General features: G+C 41.1%; 2 protein-coding genes across 14 annotated transcripts in view; both read left to right on the forward strand.

Annotated features, from left to right (window-relative positions):
* Window positions 1-18,741, forward strand: part of znf800b (zinc finger protein 800b) — a 30,266-nt gene extending 11,525 nt beyond the window's left edge. For 10 of the 11 annotated variants that reach the window (XM_084909865.1, XM_084909869.1, XM_084909864.1 and 7 more), the window contains 10 exons: window positions 3,357-3,699; window positions 8,149-8,244; window positions 9,737-9,880; window positions 12,399-12,579; window positions 12,668-12,857; window positions 12,943-13,105; window positions 13,806-14,170; window positions 14,269-15,438; window positions 15,818-15,929; window positions 16,426-18,741. In XM_084909865.1, the coding sequence (XP_084765991.1) occupies window positions 3,357-3,699; window positions 8,149-8,244; window positions 9,737-9,880; window positions 12,399-12,579; window positions 12,668-12,857; window positions 12,943-13,105; window positions 13,806-14,170; window positions 14,269-15,438; window positions 15,818-15,919 (2,754 nt within the window). In that variant the 3' untranslated portion in view covers window positions 15,920-15,929; window positions 16,426-18,741. The remainder of the gene's footprint in view (window positions 1-3,356; window positions 3,700-8,148; window positions 8,245-9,736; window positions 9,881-12,398; window positions 12,580-12,667; window positions 12,858-12,942; window positions 13,106-13,805; window positions 14,171-14,268; window positions 15,439-15,817; window positions 15,930-16,425) is intronic. The other variant, XM_084909862.1, reaches the window with a different exon arrangement.
* A 2,267-nt stretch (window positions 18,742-21,008) lies between these two features.
* The window catches only part of grm8a (glutamate receptor, metabotropic 8a), a 299,516-nt gene continuing 295,481 nt past the window's right edge, over window positions 21,009-25,043 (forward strand). The window contains exon 1 of one of the 3 annotated variants that reach the window (XM_084909268.1): window positions 21,009-21,224. The gene's annotated coding sequence lies outside the window, so the exon portion shown is untranslated. Of the gene's footprint in view, window positions 21,225-21,258; window positions 22,078-25,043 lie in introns of those variants that run through there. The other 2 variants (XM_084909270.1, XM_084909269.1) reach the window with 2 other exon arrangements.

Below are 25,043 nucleotides of genomic sequence, written 5' to 3' on the forward strand. Positions count from 1 at the left end.
GGACAAAAGAAAATCTAACAATGCCTGTCTGATTGTAAAGTCACACTTCATTTATGTTAGACCCAAATGAAACCTAACCTATTATTGAAATAACTCCTGCAACATGTTACGAATTTCACTGGATGTGAATTAGGGAAAACTTAAATTCTGTCCTTATATATTTCCCTTTAAGTACCCTCTTTTGTTTGTCCTAGCCCCTGTGTTGTTTGTGTTTTTTGTAGCATGTGTATTGTGCCTGCAGTCATTACAGTGTGCACTCCCTATGCCACAGCCTTTGCATATGGGAAATAGGAATTGTACAGATACACCAGGTAATACAATCAATATTTTTATTGTAAAAAAAGAGAAAATATGTCAGTGATTGTGTTACAATAGAAGCTTATTTGCAGTCTAGACAAGGATATTTAGATGGCCGGGCAATTTGGAGAAAAAAAAACAGTCAATACGACAAAGTGCAGAGTCTTAGCTTTAATTTGAGTTGTTTTTCATCACTGGGGAGGATAGTTTAGGAGCTGTAGCCCTTTACACATAATGCCAACATTTAGGGGTTTAAAAATAAATCAGACATAAACGAAATCATGTTATATGTTCTAGCCTGGCGGTCAATCTCAACATTCTTTGTATCTACACCAGTGAATCTAGTAGGTCTGCCCTTTCAGCAAGTGAAATGCAGCTCAGCCAGGCTGAGATTATGTAACAACGACTCCACGCAAGGACTTTCTTCACCCTGAAAAGCTTTTTGGGTGCTCTGGCCACTTGTTAAGGATTATTGTCCCGCTGAACGATGATAGGTTGTCTGTTGTGTTTCAGCACGTTTGCCTGAATATGTTTAGCAGTGTTTCTTTTTCATCTGTCAGTCGTTTAATTATCAATAAATTCTTGTGTACCAGCTCTACTGACAGCAAAGCATGACATCACCATGTTTGACAAATGAGGTGCTATACTGAGGGTCATAAGCTGTTCCTTTTGTCTTATTTCTGCATGTTTGTTTTTTCATAATTTTGATATAGATGCATTGTTGTAGAGTTCTGTTCCAAGAATTCTTGCCAAAATTTTGTGTCTTTTGGCGAATTAACACTTTACTTTGTGAGGATTCTGTGTATTTTGCACGTTTTTTGAAGCTCAACTAACATCTTCTTTACTTTTTCACTCTTCACGTGTTCATTTTCTTAATAACAAGAAGCCTCACTGCGAAGCAGGACACAAAATCTTTAGTAGTGTTTTTGAAATTTTGCAATTTAATCACCTTATTAAAGGGGTTATATCTCGAACAATTCTTTTAGTACCACTGTAAACCCTATTAATATGTATTTTTCATTATTCTGTTTTGATTCGGTTTGCTGATGCGCAGAGCCCAAGCAGTAACCAAAAACTGTAAATGCCCATATACAAATGCAAATCTACAAATCTTCATTAGAGCCCTACATCTTTTTTTTGTTGAAGTTATAGACCTCATGGTTAAATACCATTCATCGTATGATTAATGACATATTGCTGTCAATATCCATATGAAAATCAGTCTTGTTAAATAATCATCAGACTGATTTATCTGTGATTTTTTTTTTTTGATACCGCTTTCACCTGTTCGTTTTATTCTTTATTCCACATGACATTTTTTTAAGGAGTGGAATTTCATAGCCCGCCCACCTACTCTAATCAGTCTTCTTTCTTGTGCTTTGTGCTCACCACTTTCCATTGAAAATGAATCATGAATAGTTGACTGATTGACTGGCAGATGAATTGAAATTCTAAGTGAATGGTGCCACTCCCTGATGGGTTTTTTTCAGCTCACGATGGTGATTTTGTCCTTCTTTTTCTTAAAGTAAAAACTTACTGTGTTTCTTTCTTTCCCTTCATCTTTGCACTTGAACCATTGGTTGAAATAAATCTGTCTGGGTCCACTGGGTTCATTAGGTTATGTGTGTATTGCACAAATGGGATATTTTTTGGGCTGTTTTGCAGCTATTTGTTTATGCCACGATATGGCAATGTGTCTGTTTGTATGTCTTTGTGCCTTAGTGTCCAACTGGCCCACTTGTCCTGTGGTGATGTGCTGTAACGTAGTTAATGTGGAGTCATTTATCCCTCTTCAAGGACAGCGGGGACACGAGGAGTTAGCGAGGCAGACACAGACAGAGAGGGAATGAGGATAAATTGGTGGGTGGCAGAGGAGCTAAGATTGGGGACTTGGATAGAAAGGAGGTCTGGTTAAGAGACATAAATACACACACAGACAAACATGCTGTGTGTGCACACATTGAGGAGTTGATGGGGAGTCACTTATCTGCTGGGGGGTAGCTGTGTGAGACAAGGTTAATGTTCCTCTACAACATTTCTGGGTGCTCAGGAGACATGTGCGCAGAGACGTATACACGGCCAGCTGTTGTGGTCCTTCATTCTGCCCAACAATTGGCATTAATTCAGGACAAAGACAGCTACTAATTGCATTTTTAAGGGGCTGTCTTCTAATTTACTTGTCTATGAATAAGTTTCAAATTTTGTGTGCATGTGTTTTATGCATGAATTTTCAGTCTTCATTAGGTAACATTTATAATTTCAAACTATTTTTTAAATTCTTGCCCATATGGAAAAGAAATAGTAAAAACTTATAAAAGACTTGCATAAGATGTGGCCTACTTCATATAGTGAATCATATAAGGCTTATATGATTTACTCATGAAAGTGGCCACTTTCTCATTACTTTCATATATTGTTTTAGTAAGTATCCAAAACATACAAGTTTCATTTATATAATTTTCAAGGGATCTTATATCTGTTTTCACTCTTGTATGCTTTTCATACAAGTTTCACACAAGACAGATACAAACCTTATAAGATTTATATATATCTTTTCCATATGGGTGGACTCTGCTAGAGTAGCTTTGTAGGATGCACTGTTTAAAATAATCTTTATTTACTATGTACTAGACCTTGGTGCAGCCCTTTATATTCATCCACTGTCTAAAACAAGCCAACTTTCTTCTAATTGGCTTCCCTTTGCAAACAGAACCTTTTATCACGGGTGCGTTCCTGAGACGAACCTATTAACTATAAAGAAGTTATTTAAAGCTTTTGTCTCATAAGCAGTCCCACATATGCTAGTATCCACCACTGCAGTGGCTTGCCCTTTTTACCTACAGTGTTAGTCACTTTCCCTTTGACAGCTACTATCTAAAGCAGTTAAAGATTTTTTGGATTTGTCTCCCTCCAGTGGTTGTATATATCACAGTGGCAGGCAGCAATTCTTGCTGCTGTCCACAGTACCCACAGGAGCATGGAGATTACAGTGGCTTTAATTATAAATGCAGTCCGTTTTATTTGTGTGTCTTATGTGTCATGTCTGGCTTTCTTGTCAGAGTGGTGTTCAGCCAGAGATGGAGGGAGGCCAACTCCATTCGGACACCCAACATCAACAGGTGCAACCCAGACATGGAGATCAGTGCTCTGATCAGCTCCATCTTCAGACCTCTGCTTCAGCTGAGGCGCTGCCGGTGAAATGGGACCAGAAGGAAACTCCAGTGGATGTTCAGGAAAGGCGCAACTCTGCTGGACAGCACCAGGGTAAGCCTCTGTGGAAGCCCATTCCCCCTCTACTGCCTGAGCCTCATAGGAACACTACCACTGAGACCAGGGACCAGAGCTGCCAGACTGAGGAGCAGTTTCTGCAGACGAGTGCCTGCAAACATGGTCAGAACACAGGTGAGTATGACTGTTGTGTGCAGACTCAAGCTGTTGCACTTAAGGTTTTGAGTCGTCCGTTTATCCCATTCTCATGAGCTCATTGTTTGAGGAAAGGGTATGGGAAAATGTAGCACAACCGTTTGCTTGGTCTCATGGATGAATTGATAGATGTTGCTGGTCAGAGCTACATAATTCAAGAATAAGACAAATGTTCAAAAGGACAAAATTCAAAGGGTTAAAGGTCAGCTAAATCAACATCAGTATGTTTTGCAGTTTTTAACACTATAAAAGAAGAACAGACGAGGCTATTGTTATCACATTTGTCATTTGGTCTGTTGCATTAGTCTTTTTGCTTTCCTTCACGTTCTTCACCAAGTATATTAGTAGTCTAGACAGACATGGCTGTAAACTGCAGCATGGCTGGCTGGCATACAACCTCATGGTGGGAATTTTAGTCTTCACTCTGCACTACTCGCTGCTTTGATTCATCCACCTACAGGCTAAAACTGTCTGTCAGCCTCCTGTCAGGGCGCTGGAGTAAGGCTGGACTCCAAAGTCAAAGTGAATGGTTTGTTTATACACAGAAAATGGGAACTGCCTTTGGCTTTGAGCACCACTGGTTAGCTGGAGCTGTCAGACGTTTATGAAAGTTTTATTTGGGAACTGATTTATTACACTAGTTTTTTTTTTTTTTTGCATTACTCCTCCATTCTGCTGGTGCGAATGGGATTAAATCCAATAGAAATGTATAGAGAAATGAACACAGTCCTAGTTTAAGAATAAGACGTAACCCTTTATTGATTAACTTGGAAAAAATAGTCCTAATTCTCCACTTAGGATGAGAACTTGGAAAGATTTTCATGGCCAGATTGTGCAGTTGTCACATCTGTCCTGCTTATGTGGTGTGATTACTTTTAGCTAATGTGTTTCATGACCCCAAAACCAAGCTAAGCTTTTGGATAGAGTTGTAATTTGTACTACAAGGCTATGAAATCTACTTTTTATAATGACAGATGTTCTGTCTGAATTCTGAAATATTTGCTTTATTCTATTCTTTTGGTTTGTTAGATGAACCTTCTCTGCCTTTCATTCACAATAGCATTCCTTCTTGTCTCATGTTTTCGGAATAGAAGAGGTGTCTTTATGCATCTCACATATGTGTACACTGATACTGTGTTAATGTCATATAGTTCTGGTAGCAATAAAGAAACACTGCACAGAGAAGCTCTGGTTGATCTGACTGTCTTGCAGAGGGGGATGTGGAGGTCAGAGTGGTCACTAACCTTCACCCCTGGGATTATAGCAGCATACGCAGGGGAGGTGTTGGGGGATGGTAAAGAGGAAAACACGTTCTGTCACACATTAATACATAATCTTCATCTCTATCAAAGCCTCTCACACAGTTGTCATTTACCTTTCTGTCTCTGTCCCTTCCTGCCACCTTCTCTGTGAGTGTATTACTCTGTAAGCTAGTCTCTTTCACTTTTATGTGTCTCTCGGGGTGTTTTCACACCTCTACTGTTTGGTTTGTCAGAGCAGAACAACCGCACTGAGACCTATGGATGAGTGGTCTGGGTCCAGTTCACGAAAAACTCCAGAGCAGTTTGTTTACAGTTAAAATGTGATCTAACCTCAGTCCGACGAACTGTGAAATATCACCCAGATATACTGTTTAGAGAAATTCTCCGTGTTATCAAGAACACAGTAGCTTTTTCATTTTGTTTTATTGCTCCTGCCCCAGTAACATCTAGCCAATAAGCAGACTCAATGTTCTCACTTGGTTCACTTGGAGTTTGCTTGGGCTTTTTCTCTGTGTGAAACAAAACCCACATCTTGGCAAGAGGCTACAAGCTTACAAACTTATGAAATAATTCAGATCAGAGTAAACCAACCACAATTACACCACTTTCACACAAAACAGGTCTACTCAAGGTGTGTGTGACATTTTGAGTAGACCTGCCTCCCAGTATTGTAGAAACTTCTTAAAAGTAGACAATTGATAACTAGATGAAAGTAATGTGATAACTTTGTATTGTTTATAAACATGCTGTTTAAAAATAAAATATTGATACCACTAAAGCAGCGGTCCCCAACCCCCGGGCGTTTGGTACCGGACCGCGAGAGTTGTGGCTCAGGTGTGAAATGTATGGTTTTCAGGGTTTTTATCGGTTCTGAGCATTATTTTGTTATCGTTTTTATCGTTAACTCGGTTTTCCTGGGTCTTTTCACGTGTGTTATGAATAAATCTTCTTTTTTCGGTACCGATAGCCTACTAGTTTTATTTTGTTGTATTTATCCGCGACACCTTAGAGGCCGGTCCGTGAAAATATTGTCGGGCATAAACCGGTCCGTGGCGCAAAAAAGGTTGGGGACCGCTGCACTAAAGGACATGTGAAATAATTATGTAATTGTTCTTTTTGTTTGCCTTTGTTAAAGTCATACTGACAGACTATATTTTTAATTTAACTTGATAAAAAAAGACAAAAGACAAAACCCTTTATCACATTTTTTTAAGATTTCTATACATATCACAGTAATGTTGTTGCCTTGATGCATTTTAATCACAGTAATCATGACTTAAAAATCTGATTGCCCTAGTTGGCATTAAAATATATTGTACCAGTGCAAAATTTTTAAACATGAAATGTCTCAGCTTCTGAATTCCAACATGACATTAATTAACATCATCTTGGAAATAGCAGAGCTTTCCACGACTTAACAGAATGCCAGTCAAAGGGTACCGCTACAATCTCCAAGATACACAAATGGTAGTTTGTGGGCTGTAATATACGTGCATGCTTCAGAGGGAGACAAACAGTGGATATTTGTCACAACTGGAAGCAATGATAATGTTTTATTTGGAGCCTTGTGGTAGCCTTGCTTTTACAAACAGCTCTTTTGTCGCAGTAGAAATAATGTTCTCAATGGCATCTTATTTTTTGAGGTGATAACAGGGTGTGTGGTGGTGTATGTGAAGGTAACACCCCTGTGGTTGTTTGTATGCCCATCTCAGATTGTATTGATGTAAAAAAAATTGTTCATGGAATCCAAAAAAATAATTACATACAAAATAAAAATGATGCCCTCATTCTACCTTTTATTATAGAGGAGGTCGGATGAGAGCACTTTACCTACCCATAAGTCATTTCAGTAAACCACTGCAGGTCTTTCAGCCACAGTCAGCTTCTATCAATAATGCAAGAACCAAAGCTCTGCTCCTGCTATGTTATATTTAATGTTTTATACAACAGAAAACTAAATTTGTTTGACTCTGAGACCAATACGTTCAAACTTCTTTCTTTCCATGAATGTGTGCTGATTGTGTTCATTGTGTTGTGGCACAGGATGTTGTGATCAGATCCTAATGATGCATTTTATTTATTTATTTTTTACAAAAAATGACAGTGACGTGGTGGTTGTTGCTTGGTAGCTTGTTTCTGATGATGACCACAGGTTTTGAATTGAAGACTAAAACAGTAATTGTATTTTTAAAAAAACAAAAGCAAAAAAACAACAAACTTATGGTCTGAAAATGGTTTAAAAAGCTGTAAAAAAAGGTTTAAAAAGTGTTTCGTTCAATCAATAACAAACAACTATTATCACTAAGGCCAATAAATAACACTGTGGCGACAAATTTGATCTTTCATGCAGGTAGAAAATTTAATATCTGATTTACATTTTTAAAACTTGTTGGCTAGTACTGTTACATTGAGAGGAGTAAAAGACAATTGTCTCCCTGTATTATATGACAATTGAATGAATGATTACATGCATTAAAGGGAAGCTAGTGAAAAAGCTGGCACATAAGTCAAACAAAACATTAAATCCCTGCCATGATCAGGATTGCTGCTTTCTCAGTCTACATCCTCCAGTAATTGCAGGTCATGCATAAGCAAAAAATATTATCCAGTGCACATCAGTAAATTTCGCCACGTTCCTCTTTTGGCAGATAATGTGGCACTGTGCTAGACCCAAGTCGGAGTATCCAATCCTTTGCTGTCGCCGACCTCTGTTGGAGTCGGCACAAAAATTTGCCAGCAGCACGCCTCTGCCCTCCCACTGCACGTTTTTCATCACTCCCACTTGAGCAATCCCTGCAGAGAGATTTCATTTGTAAAGGGTGTTTTTTCATTTACACCCATGTCCTATGTTTCCTTTCCGTTATAATGCTGAGCCTTGAAGGCAAAGATAGAAGGCATGCTTTCTCATTGTGTGTGTGTGTGCGCGCGCGGGTGTGTGTGTGTGTGTGTATTAGAAGGTAATGATTTCAAAATGAATCTCTATCCTGAACAGACTTCATTGTCTGACTCTGATTGTATTTGCCCTTTAAGCACTGGCGTTGGCAATATACTTTGTTCCCACCAGCTCCCCAGAATTTCTAGGTGTTGCTTTATTTCTCAGTGGCTTTCATACTCTGTTGTAATTACACGCTCACTTTAATAAAATGATCTCTCTCTCTCTTTTTAGGTCTCTGTGTGGAGCCGGGTGATCCTCCTCTGCTCCAGCAGCCTCTGCAGACCTCCAAGTCTGGGATTCAGCAGATAATTGAATGCTTCCGTTCTGGTTTGTGTTTTCTTATTGTCCTTAATTTCATTCTTATTTATGAACTGTCATTGCTCCCTTCTTTCAGTTGAATATGTGTTGACAGTTTTCACAGTGGAGTGCCATAAGGAATTGTGATTTAATCCCAGTAACACATCAGCAAGATTGCCATCCTTTTATACCACAAATTTTATTGCTTTCTAATTTGTTTATTTAATAGATTAATTGTTTAGTCTGAAAAATATCAGCAAATTGCTACATTGAAAAGATGCAACCCTGAACTGGATAAGGAGTTAAGAAAAAAGGATCCCTCTCTTCCATCCATCTTGCACTTCTTGATTCCTGAAGCCATGATTATGCTCTCTTGCGGACAAGGACATGAACAGCTGTAGACACTGTGGTCAGTCTGCTTGAAGTCTGCCTGAAAGGCACATATGTAGGTGATGTATTGCAATGTAAAGTCTCCTTATCTGATGACAGTGAGCACCTATTAGCTGGTCTTCCTTTGCCCAGCAGTGGTTTACAGTTCCTCCTGGGTCTTCCCGAGGCTATATAACTATAAAACCTCTCCAGTGATTTCTGGGTCTACCCCCGGTTCTCTTCCCAGCTGGGAATGCTTGAAAAGCTTTCCAGAGCTCATGCCCATAGGTGAAGGTTGAGACACAGATTTTATTAAATCGAAAGCTTTTCCTTCCAACTAAGTCTCTTAAAACAAATCAACAGTACAATACAATAGTCATTAATATTTAAAATACTGTAGATTATGTTTCTGTTGAAATAATGATTATTCTGCTTGAACTTAGCCAGTTGTGTTTAGTCTGATCTTCTGCTCTGTACCTCTAAATTGTAAGCTCACTGTGGTTATGCCTTGCTGTTGTAATCCATGCCACTACGCATATAGTTCTGAGCCAGTAGCAGAGGGCAAAGGATAAAATGAAGTGGCAGGTGTGTGTGTGTGTGTGTGGTCCTGACATCTGTGTGAGTCCTCCTAACGGTGTTTACTCTGATTTTTGCATAACATAAATGTGTCTATGTGCATATATGTATGGACACATGTAAATAAAATGTCCAGGAAGGTGCAGCAATGCGTCACATACCCAATAAAGCACTGAACAGATGCATAATTGAAATGAATGCTGAATGACAGTTTTTGAAAAAGTAAAAGTAATGAAAGGAGTGTAGTCCTTAATACAAAGACTTCATTATCATTATCAGAAATCCTTTAAAAGAACAAAGTACTAATTCCAGGGATTATGATATCTATCACAGTTACCCTACAGGGTTTTCATCCATACAGGAACTTATCATTCCTCTGTGATTAATCCTAATTTTCTATGCGGTTTCTTATATCAAGATATAATACAGAGTCTTAAAAAAAGTGAAAATATAAATGAATTCAAATTTTATCTAATAAAATGTCCTTCAGCATAATGATGCTGCAGCCAACCTACGCTTAGGACTGTTTTTGAAAATACTGTATCTGTGCTTTTGACTCCTTATATTTTTGTTGCAGGCACCAGCCAGCTAAAACACATGCTGCTAAGGGAGGTGGACACCATCTTTGAGTGTAAACTGTGCCGCAGTCTGTTCAGAGGCCTGCCCAACCTCATCACACATAAGGAGTACTATTGCCTATCACGCCTGCCTGAATCTGATGGTCAGTGACAACGTGCCTAAGCATGCAGACACACATTCATCAACATGTCTGGAATACATCTTCATGATCCAAATTCTGCTGAGAAAGCCCCCAAAAGAGCAGAGAAGATGCCTGAAAACTCAATAATAAAATCAATAGGTACAGCAAGAACTGGGGACAGACCTTTTGTGAAGACTGGGGGCATTCAAATTAACTTGTTAACACCCCCAGACAAACTGTAAGTCCCCGGATAAAGCAGGGATCAAACTTCACTTCAGCTTGGGCCCCATAAATCCCTGAGGTTACCCACACACAAATGCCCTTGGCAAGGGAAAAAAAGCCTCTGATTTCTTTAACGTCGCCTTCTGCTTCTTCAAATTTGACTTTATCTCACTCCCAAGGTTCCTTTACTCTCTTTCATGCCATCTGTCTCATACTCATTATTGTCTCTGTCTTTGTACACACAAACCCACATCCCATTGCACATCTATCCATCATGCAGTTTCTCCTCTCGTACTACTAAGCAGAGTGACTTTGAACTCGCACCATTTGTTTTATCTACTCCTCATTAGCCATAGTATGAGTCCACGTCTCTTTGCTTTACAAGAGGAAAGAGGCTCCAAGAAAAGAGGTACACTAAGAAAGTCTTCAAGCAATTTTTCCGTTAGCTTTCTCTGCTTTCTTTTAAGAAACAGTGCTGTCTTGGTATGAACAGTCAGTTATATTATTTACCTTGTAAAAAAAGTCTTTTAATTGTATCTTATCTTCATCTGCTTTTTGATCTGTGCGGCAGTAAGTACAGCTTTGTTTTTGTTTTTGTTTTTCCTAATCGGGAGTCTATCAACTAAGGTTTGTTGTGTATTATATTAGAAAATGACTCATTCATACTTGTTCAATACAGGTATGACCCATGATGGACTACATAACAGTGCAAGACAACCCTACAGTGCAGACACTGACATCATGATTACATTGCCAGTAGGGATAACAACCACAGAGGCAGACTTTACAGTAACAGCACTGGTAGCTATAAAGTGTGTATAAATATACCAGAGGATAACATATGTGGTTATGCCAAAGAGTGTAAATTTCCTTGTGCCATCTAAGGTGGCTGTGTATGTCTCAATGTAGAGCTAGTGAAGTATGTTAGTCTATGGCAGAGGTGTCAAACTCCAGTCCTCGAGGGCCAGCATCCTGCTTGTTTTTGAGATATCCCTGCATTACCTGCTGCTGATTACCTGGTTTACATGTGCTTTGCCAATAAGAAGCTACAAGGGCAGGCTAGTTGGAAAACAAGCAGGACAGCAACCCTCGAGGCCTGGAGTTTGTCACCTGTGGTCTAAAGCATGTCCATACAGTGTAGACATACTAGAGTGTAAAATATGACTGAGTGAGCGCAGCCTGTGTTCACTCTCTTGGTGCCCCAAGCTTTGAGGAGGCTTACTGCCTGGGAGAGGAAGCTATTTCAGTGTCTGGGAGTGTTGGTTTGGATGCTCAGATATGCCGGACAGCAGAGCAGTGAACAATTGATGGGAGGACTCTGTAGAGCAGAGTGTTCATTGCATAGTTCTGTAAGTGGTAGGGCCACAGTGATCTTCTCTGCTGTCCTTATAATCCACCTGAGGGACCTTAAATCAGTTTTGTTGCAGTTCCCATACCACACAGTGATTTATAAGAATAAAATAAGGGCTTTATTATTGTTGAGGAAACCCTAATCCTGTCAGGAGTAAACATTTGCATTTACTTGAAATAAAATACTCTTTGTGGATAAGGATATGTGCTAATCTAAAGTTGCACAGAGACGGTGTTTTGTAGCCCTGCACCCTCATCCATTCACTACATAACCTGAATCACCACAACCACTCTACACTCCAACCATATTAAATGTTGTTTCACTCTCTCCTCTTTTCAGTAGCGCAAAAGAAAATTAAAGAGAAAAGCTGGTCGGCCCCTGTGAGATTATTTTGTCCGTTTAGATTTGGGCACTTTTATCTGATGCCTTTGTGCAATTTGCCACAGGTCAGAGATTTTAAATGAATACAATGACTGCTTCTGTTTCTCTTTTTAATAGTATAATGTAGCAGCCCATTAGGCCAAATTGCAGTCTTTCAGGTGATGGCATTACAGCTGAATGAGGATCATTTTCCACTAATTAAAATCTTTTCATTTTGGGTTACCTTGTCTTCATGATCTTTTTTTCCGATATATATTCAAATATCCTTTCTAAATGGTGTTGTCAGTATAACATGGCTCTGTAGTAACCTCATGTGAACACAGCCGGTATTAGCATTTTATTTTTAGCAAGGCAAATGTTTTCATGACAAATTTCTAGCTTGCTCTTTATAAGGCAGCTGTTCCAGAATAGCCTTCAAGTCATACAGACTTTAGTTCAGCTTCTAAAGATTTCACTGAGACTGAACATCTGTGTCACACTCATATACTTGTGTATATTTGTGTTTATTTGCATACATTTGTTTTTCTTTTGTGTATTATGTGACAAACAGCTGATTGATTGTTTCTTGGGATTTTTCTTTCATAGGTTCATCAGGTGATGACAGGCAGAGTGTTGCCATGAAGGATTTACTGGATGCTATCTATCCACGAGCCGATCGGCCAGATTGCGTAGTCCGACTGGAGCCCATTCAGACCACCACAAAGGCTGTGTTTCAGTACCTCACCACAGAGGAGGAGCTTGCTCGATTTCCATCACACACACCCAGGTCAGCACTGCGCTGGTGGAGTAAGATGTACCACAACTTCTAAGATCATGTCTTTTCTTCATTTCATATATATTTGTATTTCTTGCAGTGCCAGAGAGAGTCCAGTAAATTGGGAGGGCGAATCAATGGAAAGTGTGGAGAATAACCAAGCAAACCAGACAGGTGGACCAGAAAGCCACAACAGCCCAGGACACAACCAGGGACAGAGGAGATGGGAGCCTGAAGAGGAGGCTAAAGAGGAGCAGCCACCGCCTGAGGATGAGGGGTCCAACAGTGGGGTAGGTGTTGCAGAGAACAAAGACAAAGTGTTGTCTTGTTTGTGATGCTGAGTAACTCAGTCTTATTTCTCTCACTCTCATTCAGGTTGAAGATGTGACAATCTCCTGTTGTCTTTGCGGTCAAGACTTCAACTCGCGCCGCAGCATCAGACGCCACTGCCGCAAAATGCACCAGACAAAACTCGAGGAACTCAGAAAGTTTACAGAGACACGCACAGTTCCTACGAGCTTGCTGTCCATGGTGAAAGGTATGCAATCTGTATTTGTGCTGGTAAATTGACTAGTAGTTTCTGTTGTGCTTTTCATGTCCTGACAAATTATAATATCTAACAAAACTTACTTAAAATTGTGTCCTTTCCCACAATCCTCCTTGTTCTTTAAGAAAAAAGAAAAATAAATGGATCTTTGCATTACTGTAATATTGATAACTTGCTCCCTCTATTGTGTAACAGTATTTTGCATACCCGTACAATATTTGTAAAAGTTATTGACTTGTTTTTACAAAGAAATTACACTGAAAAGCTTCTTTTGGTTCCTCTGTTATTCACAAAGGGTCACCACATCAGATGGTATGCCCTTCCTGAAACAGCCCCGAAGGCATTTGTTTCACCTCCAAGTCTCTCAAAATGGGGATCTTTTGAGTGTTAGGTGAATGTAAACCTTCAAAAAATGTTCATGTCTTTAGCCTGATGAAGTAAAAGGCATTTATTACTCATTTAAACCTACCTGGAGTGCCTGGGCTTGAATTTTTTTAGATGTCATTTTTGGTAACATTGTTCTAAACATTCCACGTGAAGTATCAAATTGTTGCCATTTGCTATTATTCATTGTTCTTTGTGTTTACCTACCATGCTATAAAAAATGATGTTTTTTTTAATGTTAAATGAAATTTTTACTTTTCCACAGGAATTATCGTTCGAAATAATAACCCTTTTCATGACACCACAGGTCGGCCGAGGACACTCAGCACACCTACTGGAAAGTCATGTCCAGTGTGCCTCAAAACCTTCGCTACCAAAGCTAATGTGCGACGCCACTTTGATGAGGTGCATCGTGGTCTGCGAAGGGACACCATCACACCCAGCATCGCCTCACGCCCCGGCCAGCCCTTCTCACTGGAAGTCACGCCTCCCAGAAAGAGCAGCAATGCCTCGCCAACACGTGGCCACAGCTCCAAGTCCACCCCTGTGAACTCTAAAACATCATCTTCAAACCAAAACCAAGCCAAACCTCAGACTCAGCTCCCGGCCTCGACACAGGCAAACTCGGCATCATGCCGCTGCACACTCTGCAAGAGGAATTACAGCTCACAGGTAGGGTTTGTTAATAAGTTGGTATTTTGTCGTCATGTAATTTGCTCCTTCAGAAAACAAACGTGAATTCATTTTTGAATTTCAATTGTGTGTTTCAGCTCATGTTGAAGAGGCACATGCGTATAGTCCACAAGATATACAGCATGAAAAGCAGCAAGTCTTCTAGTACAGCAACGTCCACCGCTGCAGCAGCCACTTCCAACAGCAGCAGCACTAACTTGTCTGTCAGCAACAATGTCAGGGTTAAGGAGGAAGCAGTGGAGCCCTCGGACGAAGAAGACGACGAGGACATTGACAGCAGTCCAGCACCTTCTCCTAGTGACAGCACTGGCACAGCTAAAGGAGTTTCTGTGGCACACAATGCCACGAAGGTGAAGGAGGAAGAGGCCCCGTCAAGCCCAAAAGTGACATCATTATCATCATCATCATCCTCCCGTGGGGGAAACGCGTGTAGTGGCAGCATGGCCACCAAAATGACGAAACTGTCAGTGGGCTTTGACTTTAAGCAGCTCTTCTGCAAGCTGTGCAAACGACAGTTCAGCTCACGTCAGAACTTAACAAAACACATTGAGCTGCACACAGACGGCAACGACATCTTCATTAAGTTCTACCGCTGCCCTCTCTGTCGCTACGAGTCGCGTCGCAAGCGCGACGTCTTGCGTCACGTGACCGTAGTTCACAAGAAGTCATCCACGTACCTCGCCAAGATCATGCCCAAACTGGAGAGTAGGGCAGTGAAGAGGCTAGCAGAAGTAGTCCTCAACAATTCGAACAAGAGGACAGGCAGCAGCGTCAAAGAGGAAGTGAACGGACGTCACGCTTCGTCGTCTTCCTCCCCCTCACCTCCCGTCACTCGTAAGCAAGAGTGCTCCACAACTGGCCCAACAGCCTCTTCAGCCTCCTCTTCCTCTGCCCCACCTCCAGCCCCCGTCACTCGTAAACAACAGGAGCTGTCGTCGACAGTCTTCACCCCGTCCCCTCCCGTCACCCGTAAGCAAGAGAGACAGCAGACCCATCAGCACCACCCCATCAGCCCCCCGCTGACCCGTCGCAGCGAAAAACACACACACCAACGCAACAACTCCTCCTCCTCCACCAATGCCACCACTACCACCACCTCTTCCTCACCCAGCAACCAAACCCCACACACGCGGCGACATGACGCCCAGTCAGAGAGCAGCACGGGGACATCGTCCACTGAAGTCAGAGTGACAAAGAATTTCTCCCTTCACGCTTGTGACCAGTGTGGACGGGCCTTTGCTAAGAAGGTATGACTGACACGAATTCTCCCTGTGAGAATAGGCAGATACTGACAAAGACCAAATAACCTTTGTTTATACCACAGAAAGTCTTGCTGAGGTTAAAAATGTCAACAGTTTTAAAGAGTGCTCTGACCGAGACAGGAAGTAGCACAAATTTGCATTTAAATGAGTCACCTTGGACTCTCTGCAGTTTTCTGGTATATAAGCAAAATGATTAATTGATTAATCAAAGTCATCCATAGATTAAGCATTCATCCGTATGCTATTTTTCCTGCAACCACAACATTAAAATACATTTGGTCAGTAGTGACTTCATAAAATGAAAATAAACCACTAGCATACATCTGCATAACATTTGAATGTATTTGTGAATGATTTTCCTCAGTTGTACCTGGAGTCACATAAGCGAAGCCATCGTAACGCAACGACAGCAGCAGCCAGCAGGAGGAAAGGAGTCAGCACCCGCTCCAAATCCCTGGTCTGGTGAAAAACACAGTGTAAGAACACAGAGTTTCCCTCCAGTGCAGCGAGTCAGCTGCTTCATCGCTGCCTCGTTCTCACCCTGCCAGTTTGTCTTTTTGTTTCTTTGTCTCCCTCTCTGTTTCCTGATGTGTGTGCCAAAACTGCAAAAAGACAAGCTCCTGCAAGATGCACTTGTACCTGAGCAAATCTGTAAATGTCGGCTTGTGTTTGAGATGGGCCAGTTTCCTTTGTGGCAGGAAATGTGTGTTTATTTGTTAGTCTTGAAGACCACTCCCTGGGCAGAGATGAGAAATCCCAATCAGCCTCCTCCTCCTTCTCCTCCTTTAATTAACTGCTTGGCATGATTTACCAGCTGTTTCCTGCATGCTCACTCTCACTTAATTCTCTGTGTATCACTCTGCTCATTAGAAGTCTTTTTTCTTACCTCCTGCTTCTCCCTTGATTCTTCGTTTAACTCATTCTGATCATTTTTTTACCCTCACTTTTACATCGCTCTCTGTCTCCACACAGACCCCCGTGGAATAAAGGGTGAGCGAGCCACTAACGATGACAAACTGGAAAAATAATAGGCAGATGGAGCAAGCACAGGAAAAAGATGATGGAAATGTGAAGGAAACAAACAAAAAAGGAACAACGGAGCCCGATGGAGGAGTGAAGTACAAACAGTTTTGTTCCACATTTGCTTAAGAACCAAATATATTGTTGGAATCTCACATTCATGTATAATTTCATGATGAAGCCAGCCAGCATGCTGGATGGTGGCGCTGCTATCTACACAGAGACTCACTACTGGTATATATATTCTCTATTTACCTACTACAAGATGTGAATATGGATCCATATGCAGATGACTAGTTTGTACTGCTTTGCTCCTGTAAACGGCCTTTAGTAAAAGGATGAAGTTAATCTATGGAAGTGTGTGTGTGCGTGTGTGTGTGTGTGTGTGTGTGTGTGAGAGAGAGGGAGGGAAATCAGACCTGGATTGTGGTCTCTGCAAAAAACAGACTGAGAGATAAAGCTAAATTAACCCTACACAAAATGAACCTATATCCTTACAGCAGCATTTCATTAATTTATGACTTATATGTATGTCCATATCTTAAATTGGGTGTGATGCAGACCTATTATATTCAGCTGGTTCATCTGCTTTTCCCCCTCTTACTTGATTCCTGTGTTGATTGGACCACTTTTGTGCCCTGCTGTCTTTCCAGGAAGAGAAACTGTAGCCAAAGTGTTTGATGCTCGCCTTAGAATTGAATAGTCTCTATTTTGTCACGTACATTGTCCCAGAAATTTAAACTTGTCGGATTTAGTCAGCTCTAAAGTGACCAACAAGTTCAGATGAATTACAGGGTACAGCCAAAGAAAAGGAAATACCAGAGTGGATTTTTAAGTTTTCTTTAAAGATTTAAAAAACAAAATGTGTGCGTGCTTCTTCTAATATCACTTCAATCAGTTTCATGTGGTAATCACTGTTTTTTCTGCCTTATCTACTTGGTGTGATTGCATGTTTGTAAAGGGTGTTTCCTTTACCGTGACAGTGCCCTGTACCACCAGGTTATCCTTCCAGAGAACTTTTTTGTACTCTGGAAGGAATCTTTCACTTTATAGAAATGAATCAAATTCCCACTTATAAAAGTCTGAAACAACACGTGGTACAGCAGGGGAAACATTTGGACTATCAAACTGACACCCTGCATGCTAAATCACAGCGAGAAGGAACTGAACAGCACATTATGTGGAGTAATGTGTTCTTGAATGTTTGCAGGATGTGATAGGTCACCAACAGCCATACTGCCTTAGATCTTAAACTGTTAACTGGAAGACATTATTTTCTTACCACTGTCATCTTGCTGATTCTTCCTTTAGTTACTGTACTTTCCATCACAGGTCCTGGTAGATGTGTCTCAACCTCAGTGCCTAAAGCAGCACGCATGGCAGGTTTGAATAATAAGAAAGCCACAAATCCAGAAAGCAAAACTATTAAATTCCCCTTATTTAACAATTGGCATTAAATGTTGTGTTACATCCACTTAAACATGCAGGGGCATGAACTTTTCTTTCCCTTCTTACCTGTAAGATTGTTTTTTTGTTGTTGTTGTTGTTTTTTTTTACCGAGTACTGTATGAATTCCATTCAAAATATGATTTCCTGTACCCAAACTTGAGAGGGATGGGAGGGTTGGGGTTTACTTGTTTGCTAACAGCTCCTGATGGTAGTCTTTGAGACACTGGCACATAAGAGTTGGAAAGAAAGGATCAAGGAAGACCAAAAGCAGATATGTCTTACTGTTGAAACAGAAAGCCATGAAATGGAACAAAACCTGAAAAAAAGGAAAGACCAAACTTTATTTTTATAACCCAAAATGCTAGAGCAGCGAGGTCTTGACAGCGTGTATATATCGATCCATCCTGCACGGATGGTATAAATAATAGTTCTAATAGTCAAAATAGTTACTCACTTGTGTTGGTTGGCCATATGCTTTGAACACGTCTGACTAGTTACAACTCTGTAATTGTTTATTGCTGAGGCAAGCTTGCATTGTTCCACCATTAGTTCTTTTCTTTTTCTTTTCTTTTTTTTAAAATCTTACACTGTTTGAAGGAGGAGATTTTGTTGTTGAAATGTGTCCAGAAGAGAGCAGGAATGAAACCTCAAGAGACTTTTAGATTATTATTATTTTTTAATTTTGACATTTCTTTAATCATAAGTTGTAATGTTATTAAGCTCACCTTCTAGAGCATTCGACAAGCGTTAGAAAAGCCTTTCAGTGACAAGAATGTTGAAACCAACCACTTAAATAAAAATATACTGCTTTAAACCTCAGTAGGTTGTTGTGTGGCTTTGTCTTTTTTTCTCTCTTTGAAATGTGAGTCACCTACTTCAATCAGTCTTGTTTGTTTACAGCGTTTGCAGATTTCATTTGGTTTTTCAAGAATTATGTCTTTGGAGACTTGGCTTTTTTTCCAGCTTTCCATTTTCCCCACCCAACTTTGCTGAAATGCATCTTTTTATTTTTTAATGCCACTGAGTTGTGGTGGTGACAATAAGAGACATTTTATTGAGTGCAGGAAATATTATTCAAAGATATGAACACATCTCTATTCGTAAGTACAGTCAAAGCCTGATATCAGTAGGTCCATAGACAGTGAGCCACACCGTTACACTGGGTAATAATTTCAATCTCTGCAAACAACATTGCAGGTTACATATGCTCACTGGCCATTTTATTAGGTACACCGAATTAAGCTGCTCATTAACACAAACATATAATTAACCAATCACATGGCAGAAAGTCAATGCTGCTGCTACTAGCAGTGTCTGCCTGTCAAGACAACTTGTTGAACATCAAACTGAGCAACATAATGAGGAAGAAAAGCGATTTGAGAGACTTTGTTGTGTGGCTGTTGGTGCCAGATGGACTCTTCTTTCTGCTGATCTACACAACCATCTCTAGGGTCTACAGGTAAGAGGAGGATGGTTCCTGTCGTTGAAGCAAAGGTATGCAGAAGAGTATCTCTGAACACAGATGTCAATGGTTGAAGAGCTGATGAGCTACAGCAGCAGCCACTCCTGTCAGCTAAGAACAGGAAACTGGGCTACAGTTATCCAAAACTGGACAATAGAAGATACTGTCATACCTGGATATTGTTGCTAACCCCTTAAAAGTCCAGCCACCCATCTTCTGGTGGTCCATTCTAGCAGGATAACCATGCCACAAAGCTCAAACTGGTTTCTTAAACATGAAACCAATAAGTTCACTGTAGTCAAATTAATGCTACAGTCACCAGAATTCAATCCAATAGAGCAAATTTACAGCAACCGTGTGATGATATCATATCAATATGGACCAGAATCTTGGAGGACTGTCTCCAGCATCTTGTTGAGTCTCAGGCATGCATAATTAAAGCAGTTCTAAAAACATAAGGTCCAACCATGTACTAGCAAAGTCTAATTAAAGAAGTAAGTGCATAAGTCATGTATCTGGTGGAAATACTCGACTACGTTAAAATTGCCCGATACAAATCTGTCACTTACTCCAATTTCAGTAGACCTATCTAGAAATCAAAGCTCTTTTTGATAAGTACTTACTACAGCTGTTTGTACCATAATAACATTAGAAAAAAGAGCAAATGCAACGTTTTTGAAGAAGATTTTGAAAATGAACTGAAAGGAATTTGGCATGTGAAGAGTTTAGTCATCATTGTCACAGGACCTACTCCTGAGCTAAGGGGACCTGAAAACAAACAAACAAGCCAACTTATGTACAGAGGTACAAAATGAAAGGAGATGGAACAAAATGTACCCATTACTAGTGTAGACATGAAGGTTACACTTTAACTTGAAAGCTCATTTTAGTACACTTCTTATATTGGCCAATTGAGTCCATAGAATTAAAGCTCATGTACATATTTATAAAAAGCAAAACTTCAAAACTGTTTTATTCAACTCCTGCCATGACTTTTTTCTTTTTATCTTTTTCTTTCCTTTCTTTTAATTTTTTTTAGGAATTTGATAACGCTCACCTGCCCCTTTCCTGTTGCAATTACAAGACATCCACCGCTAGATGGTGCCATTGCTCCGCGTCTATGCACCTCCCTCCGAATCGGAAAAGCCACAAATTGGACGTGTTGCGCACATCTTACACGCTGTCACATGAGGGAACACCCGGGTCTGTTTCAATTGCCTGGTTTCTGACTCCACACAGCTTATCAAATTGTTATTACACAGCAGATGGGATGCGGTTCATTTGTTTAATTCCATTCACCACAAAGAACCATGGCGCTATGATTGTACAAAGAGGAAGAGGAGGGGTGTGTGGAAGGGGGAATCAATGGGCGCAGTAAAAAAACAAAAACAAAAAACGGACTTTAGTTGAAGCAATTAAGAGTGTGGCACAACCGCCTGAGCATATTCTGATGACTTATTAACGTGTTCTAATAACCAACGCCTTCCACTGTGGAAACAATCGATCCGATTGATTGGTAATAAACTTGATTGAATGGGTGGATTCTGCTGGACGACAGTGGCGCAATTAAGAGGATGATTTGGTGCAGGCGGCAGAAGCAGACCTGACGCCTCCAATACGTACATATGTTTCACGTAGAGCTGGGGGACAGGGGGGTTCGCGCTTCGTGTGGCAGCTTCGTGTCGTGCGCTGTCCTTTTCAGCACCGACAACCTGGAGAAGGGGGGGGTGTTGGTGGTGTTAGTGTGCGCGCGCGTCCGCGGAGCAGCGCGAGCGGACTTCACGGGAAGGGTTTATGCGCAAAGTGCGGAGAGCTTAGAGAAGGAGCGGATAACAATCAGGTGGGTTTTAACAGCGTTATTGAGCGTTACTGACGAGAGTCCGCGCATGATGAATTCCTGCACTCTGTCCCCCCCTTCATCACCCTCTCCCTCTCTCTCTTTCTCCCTCTCTCCACACCTCTCTGTGTCTGAGATTCATTCCTGGGCATCGACTTCATTACAGGCAGCCTCCCTCTATTGTCTCCATTAACAAGTGCGGAGTTAATAGTTGATTTTGAGCCCCTAAATCAGCTCCGTTGGTCACGACAGAACACTTTCTTTTCTTTTTTCTTTTTTTTCTTGTTTTTGTTCTTGTGTGGCAGCTGCACAGATCTGCTCCTTTCTCCAGTCATCGCCATGAGGATTGTCTAAATTGTCTTCAAATTCCTTTTGCTGTTGTGGAACAAACAGATTTTTACTTCAGGATATACATATATATATATATATATATATATATATTGATTGTGTGTGTGTGTGAGGGTGGAGGTGAAACTGCTGAGTTCCGCAAGGAAGTTGCTTTAGACGGACAGGGACCCCACGGAGCCTGCGGGGGAGGCTGGAGCCGGAGCATCACCGCTCGCACACTGGCGGATGATTTGATTTTCTCAGGTATCTAAACACGCAGATTCTTTTCTCCACGTTACTAAATGCGCTGATCTCTTTTGCATTTCTCAGCGAGGGTGTGTGTGTTTCCCACCTTTTCCTCTCTCTCTCTCTCTCTAACACACATTCCTCTGCTGAATGGTTTTGACCAGTCTGTGTTATTCATTGTCTCAGTTTCACTGCTTCTTACTTTTTGCGGGATTTTATTGTTTTATGCATTTTTTTATTCTCTCTCTCTCTCTCTCGTGGATTTCCCCACGGTGGTGGCTGGGTGAGTACATGCTCTAACAGCACCCGTTCAAAGGTGTGTTTTACTCAGGATTGCGTGGATGTGTGTTAGGGGAAAAAATAGAGACATGATATAATGAGCATGAATTTTGCTCCTCCAGATATCATTGCACGGGTGTTTCTCTGCTTTTACTGAGGATGGCAGTGTCTTAATTAGGCTGCAATCAGAATACCACCACTGCTGTACCGAATGAAGCCCAAAGGGCTGCATAATGAGCACACACACCCCTAGACTTTGATCTCGCACAGTCTTATTTTTGAACCTGTGAGCTCTGCGTTATCTTCTGACACATGACTTAATCACATCAGAAGCATGTGTGTGTGCTTTAAAGGGATGCGTAAGCTTTTTTCTGCGTGCCCCACTGATGTGTGCTGAGACTGGAAACAATCAAAAAGGCTTTAAAGGACTAAGAAAAGTCTTTTTCCCTCTGGAGGTAGCATTCAGGGGTAACGTGAACTATGTTTGGAGTGTTTGGAGAAGAGACCAGGAGAAAAAAATATTCAATCAAGTTCAGCCACATTTCATTTATTCATCTACAGCCTTGGTTAGGGTTATAACAGGTTGAACGGAAGTCGGATCCAAAGATTTGTGTGAGTGTGTGTGTGTTTTGAGGGAATCACCACTTTTTTTTTAGTGCAGCGGTGGCCTATGAAACAGCTAAAATAGAAAAAAATAAATAAAATAAAGTGACAGCGAGAGAAGGGAGGAATAAAACAAGGCATGTATGTGAGAAGATGAAGGAGGGGGTGGCGAAGAACACCTACTTAAGGGGAAGGTGGAGGGGGGGAGAGAGGAGGGGAGGATGGGGGAGAGGACAGGGCAGCAGAAAAGCTATCACTTTCTGAAAAGAGCAGTGGACTCTCAAGAGAGATGGAGACGGCCTGTAGAAGGTGATGCGATGCAGCAGCGAGGCAGACAAGACGGTGGCAGAGAGGCAGAGCGTGGCAGGGAATAAAGAGAGAGAGAGAGAAATGGAGGGAGGAGGAGAAGGAAGAATCTGGAAAAAAAGTGAGTGAAGAATCCCCCCAAACCTCCCTACTTGACTACACAACCAGAAGTGGGCAACAGGCTCATAGACAGCCAGCCGTGGGTGTGAATTAAAAAGAGTGATGAGCCAGCTGCAGCCTTTCGGAGGGTGGGGGGGTTTAACACTCTTCATCGTTGAGCACATAAGCGTCACATCAGCGGGAGCCTCCTTCTTCGGGATTTCTCCTGCCTCCTTCTAGGCTGCCACATGGGAGAAGAGAGAAAAAAGCAGATGTTTGAGCCTTCACAGAGTGTGACAGAGGCTCCGATTGGAAAGCCAAATAGCAGTAGCCAAACTGGTTAAGATCAGCATAAGCTCAGGTGTGTAGTGCTGCTTCATGAGCGTGCAGACAAAGGATGTCTTTTCACCTCTTAAACTTGATAATCCTCAGAGGGCGTGAGTGTAAATGAGACCGAAAACTTTTAATAACCTCGGGGCTTCAGCTCAGTCACGAGACATTCGCACGTTGCCCTGATCTGTGGTTTTTTTTAGTGCCCCACTTGAGACGTTTGCATGTAGTTACATCTTGAACCAGTGTAGCTGTTTTTTTTAAATCATAAATGCCCCCTTTCTGGTTTTAAAAATATTCATGCGGTTTGCTCCCTGTTCGGGAATATCAGATGCTTGCCAAGTGCTAAGAGCTGCAAGGATGAACTTAAAAAAGAAGAAGCAAAAAGCAGGCAAAAGGATTGACAGAAAGCTGTACCGCAGTTTAATGGACCCCATTGGAATATACTGAGACGTAGAGTTGAGCTGGCTATAATCTAGTGCGGCTTAATGACTGGGGGGCCCCGGGCCTCAATTTTAACCCATTCTCTGCTTGAATTCAAGGCGAAAAGTGTCGAACACACAATGTTGCAGGGAGAACACTGTTAGATGAATCAGAACTGGATAACCTATATAAAGCAGGGTTTTTAATCGTAGCGGGGGCTTGGCCGTATGAGTGGCTTTGACCTAATTCCATTTAGAGTGAAGAGAAACTGATGAATTAATTGGGACAGAATCGAATTATAAATGGATTCTTCAAGAGTGCACCTCACGCTGGGATGAGATCTGAGTCCAGAACTTGTTAGGGCCTCCCGTGGGGGAAATCAAACAGGTCTGCAGAATGGTTCAGAAGTCTTTAAATGATGCTTGGCTTTCATTACAGGAAGGCTATGCTGTTGTTTTATGGGGAGACGGTGAGAAATCTTTTTTGAAAACTGCTCTGGGATTTGATTAATGGGCCAGCAGACATACACAGTTCAAGATTATGAGTACTGTAGCCAACTCCTAAGGAGTGCTGGACATTTCAGTATTGGGTAGTGCAAATGTTTAAGTTAAACTAATGCATTTAGTGTTTTTTTAAGGGCTATTTTACATAATAAATGGTCAGGATTGAAAATGGGCCAATCTCCTCTTGTGGTAGGTAAAAAACAAAACCCATAAAAAAAAAATCACATTCCAGATGCACGGTTGAGGATATGCAAATAAAACAGGGATGTCAAAGTGACCACACACTGGCAAACAGGCAGATTCGTTCTATACAGTATAGTTGCAGCTTTCACAGCTATAAACTATCGTTGCAAAAAGAAGAAACTGCAAATCTATAGTCATTTAATATGAAAAACTCTTACAGGATGATATAGGCAAGGCTGTAATGACTCACTGAAGCGGACCAAGTGCTGGTGTAGGTGGTACCTTCAGGTCCAGTATTGTCTAGGTTATCACATATATGCTGTTTATTCCAGGCTTTAACGCTTGAAAAAGGAAAGGAAAGATTGAGCATGTTTTAAAATATGAATTCTCATGCATCTGTTATTTTCTCTAGGAAATGTTTATACTTATTTACCTTCACAGTATGACTCACACGTGCATACACTAAATATAAAGCGGCAGCCAGTTAGTTCAATTTACTATAAAGATTGGAAACAGGGGGAAA

Source organism: Perissodus microlepis, chromosome 17 (assembly GCF_051167445.1).
Source record: "Perissodus microlepis isolate ML-2025 ecotype Zambia chromosome 17, ASM5116744v1, whole genome shotgun sequence".
Lineage (NCBI taxonomy): Eukaryota > Metazoa > Chordata > Actinopteri > Cichliformes > Cichlidae > Perissodus > Perissodus microlepis.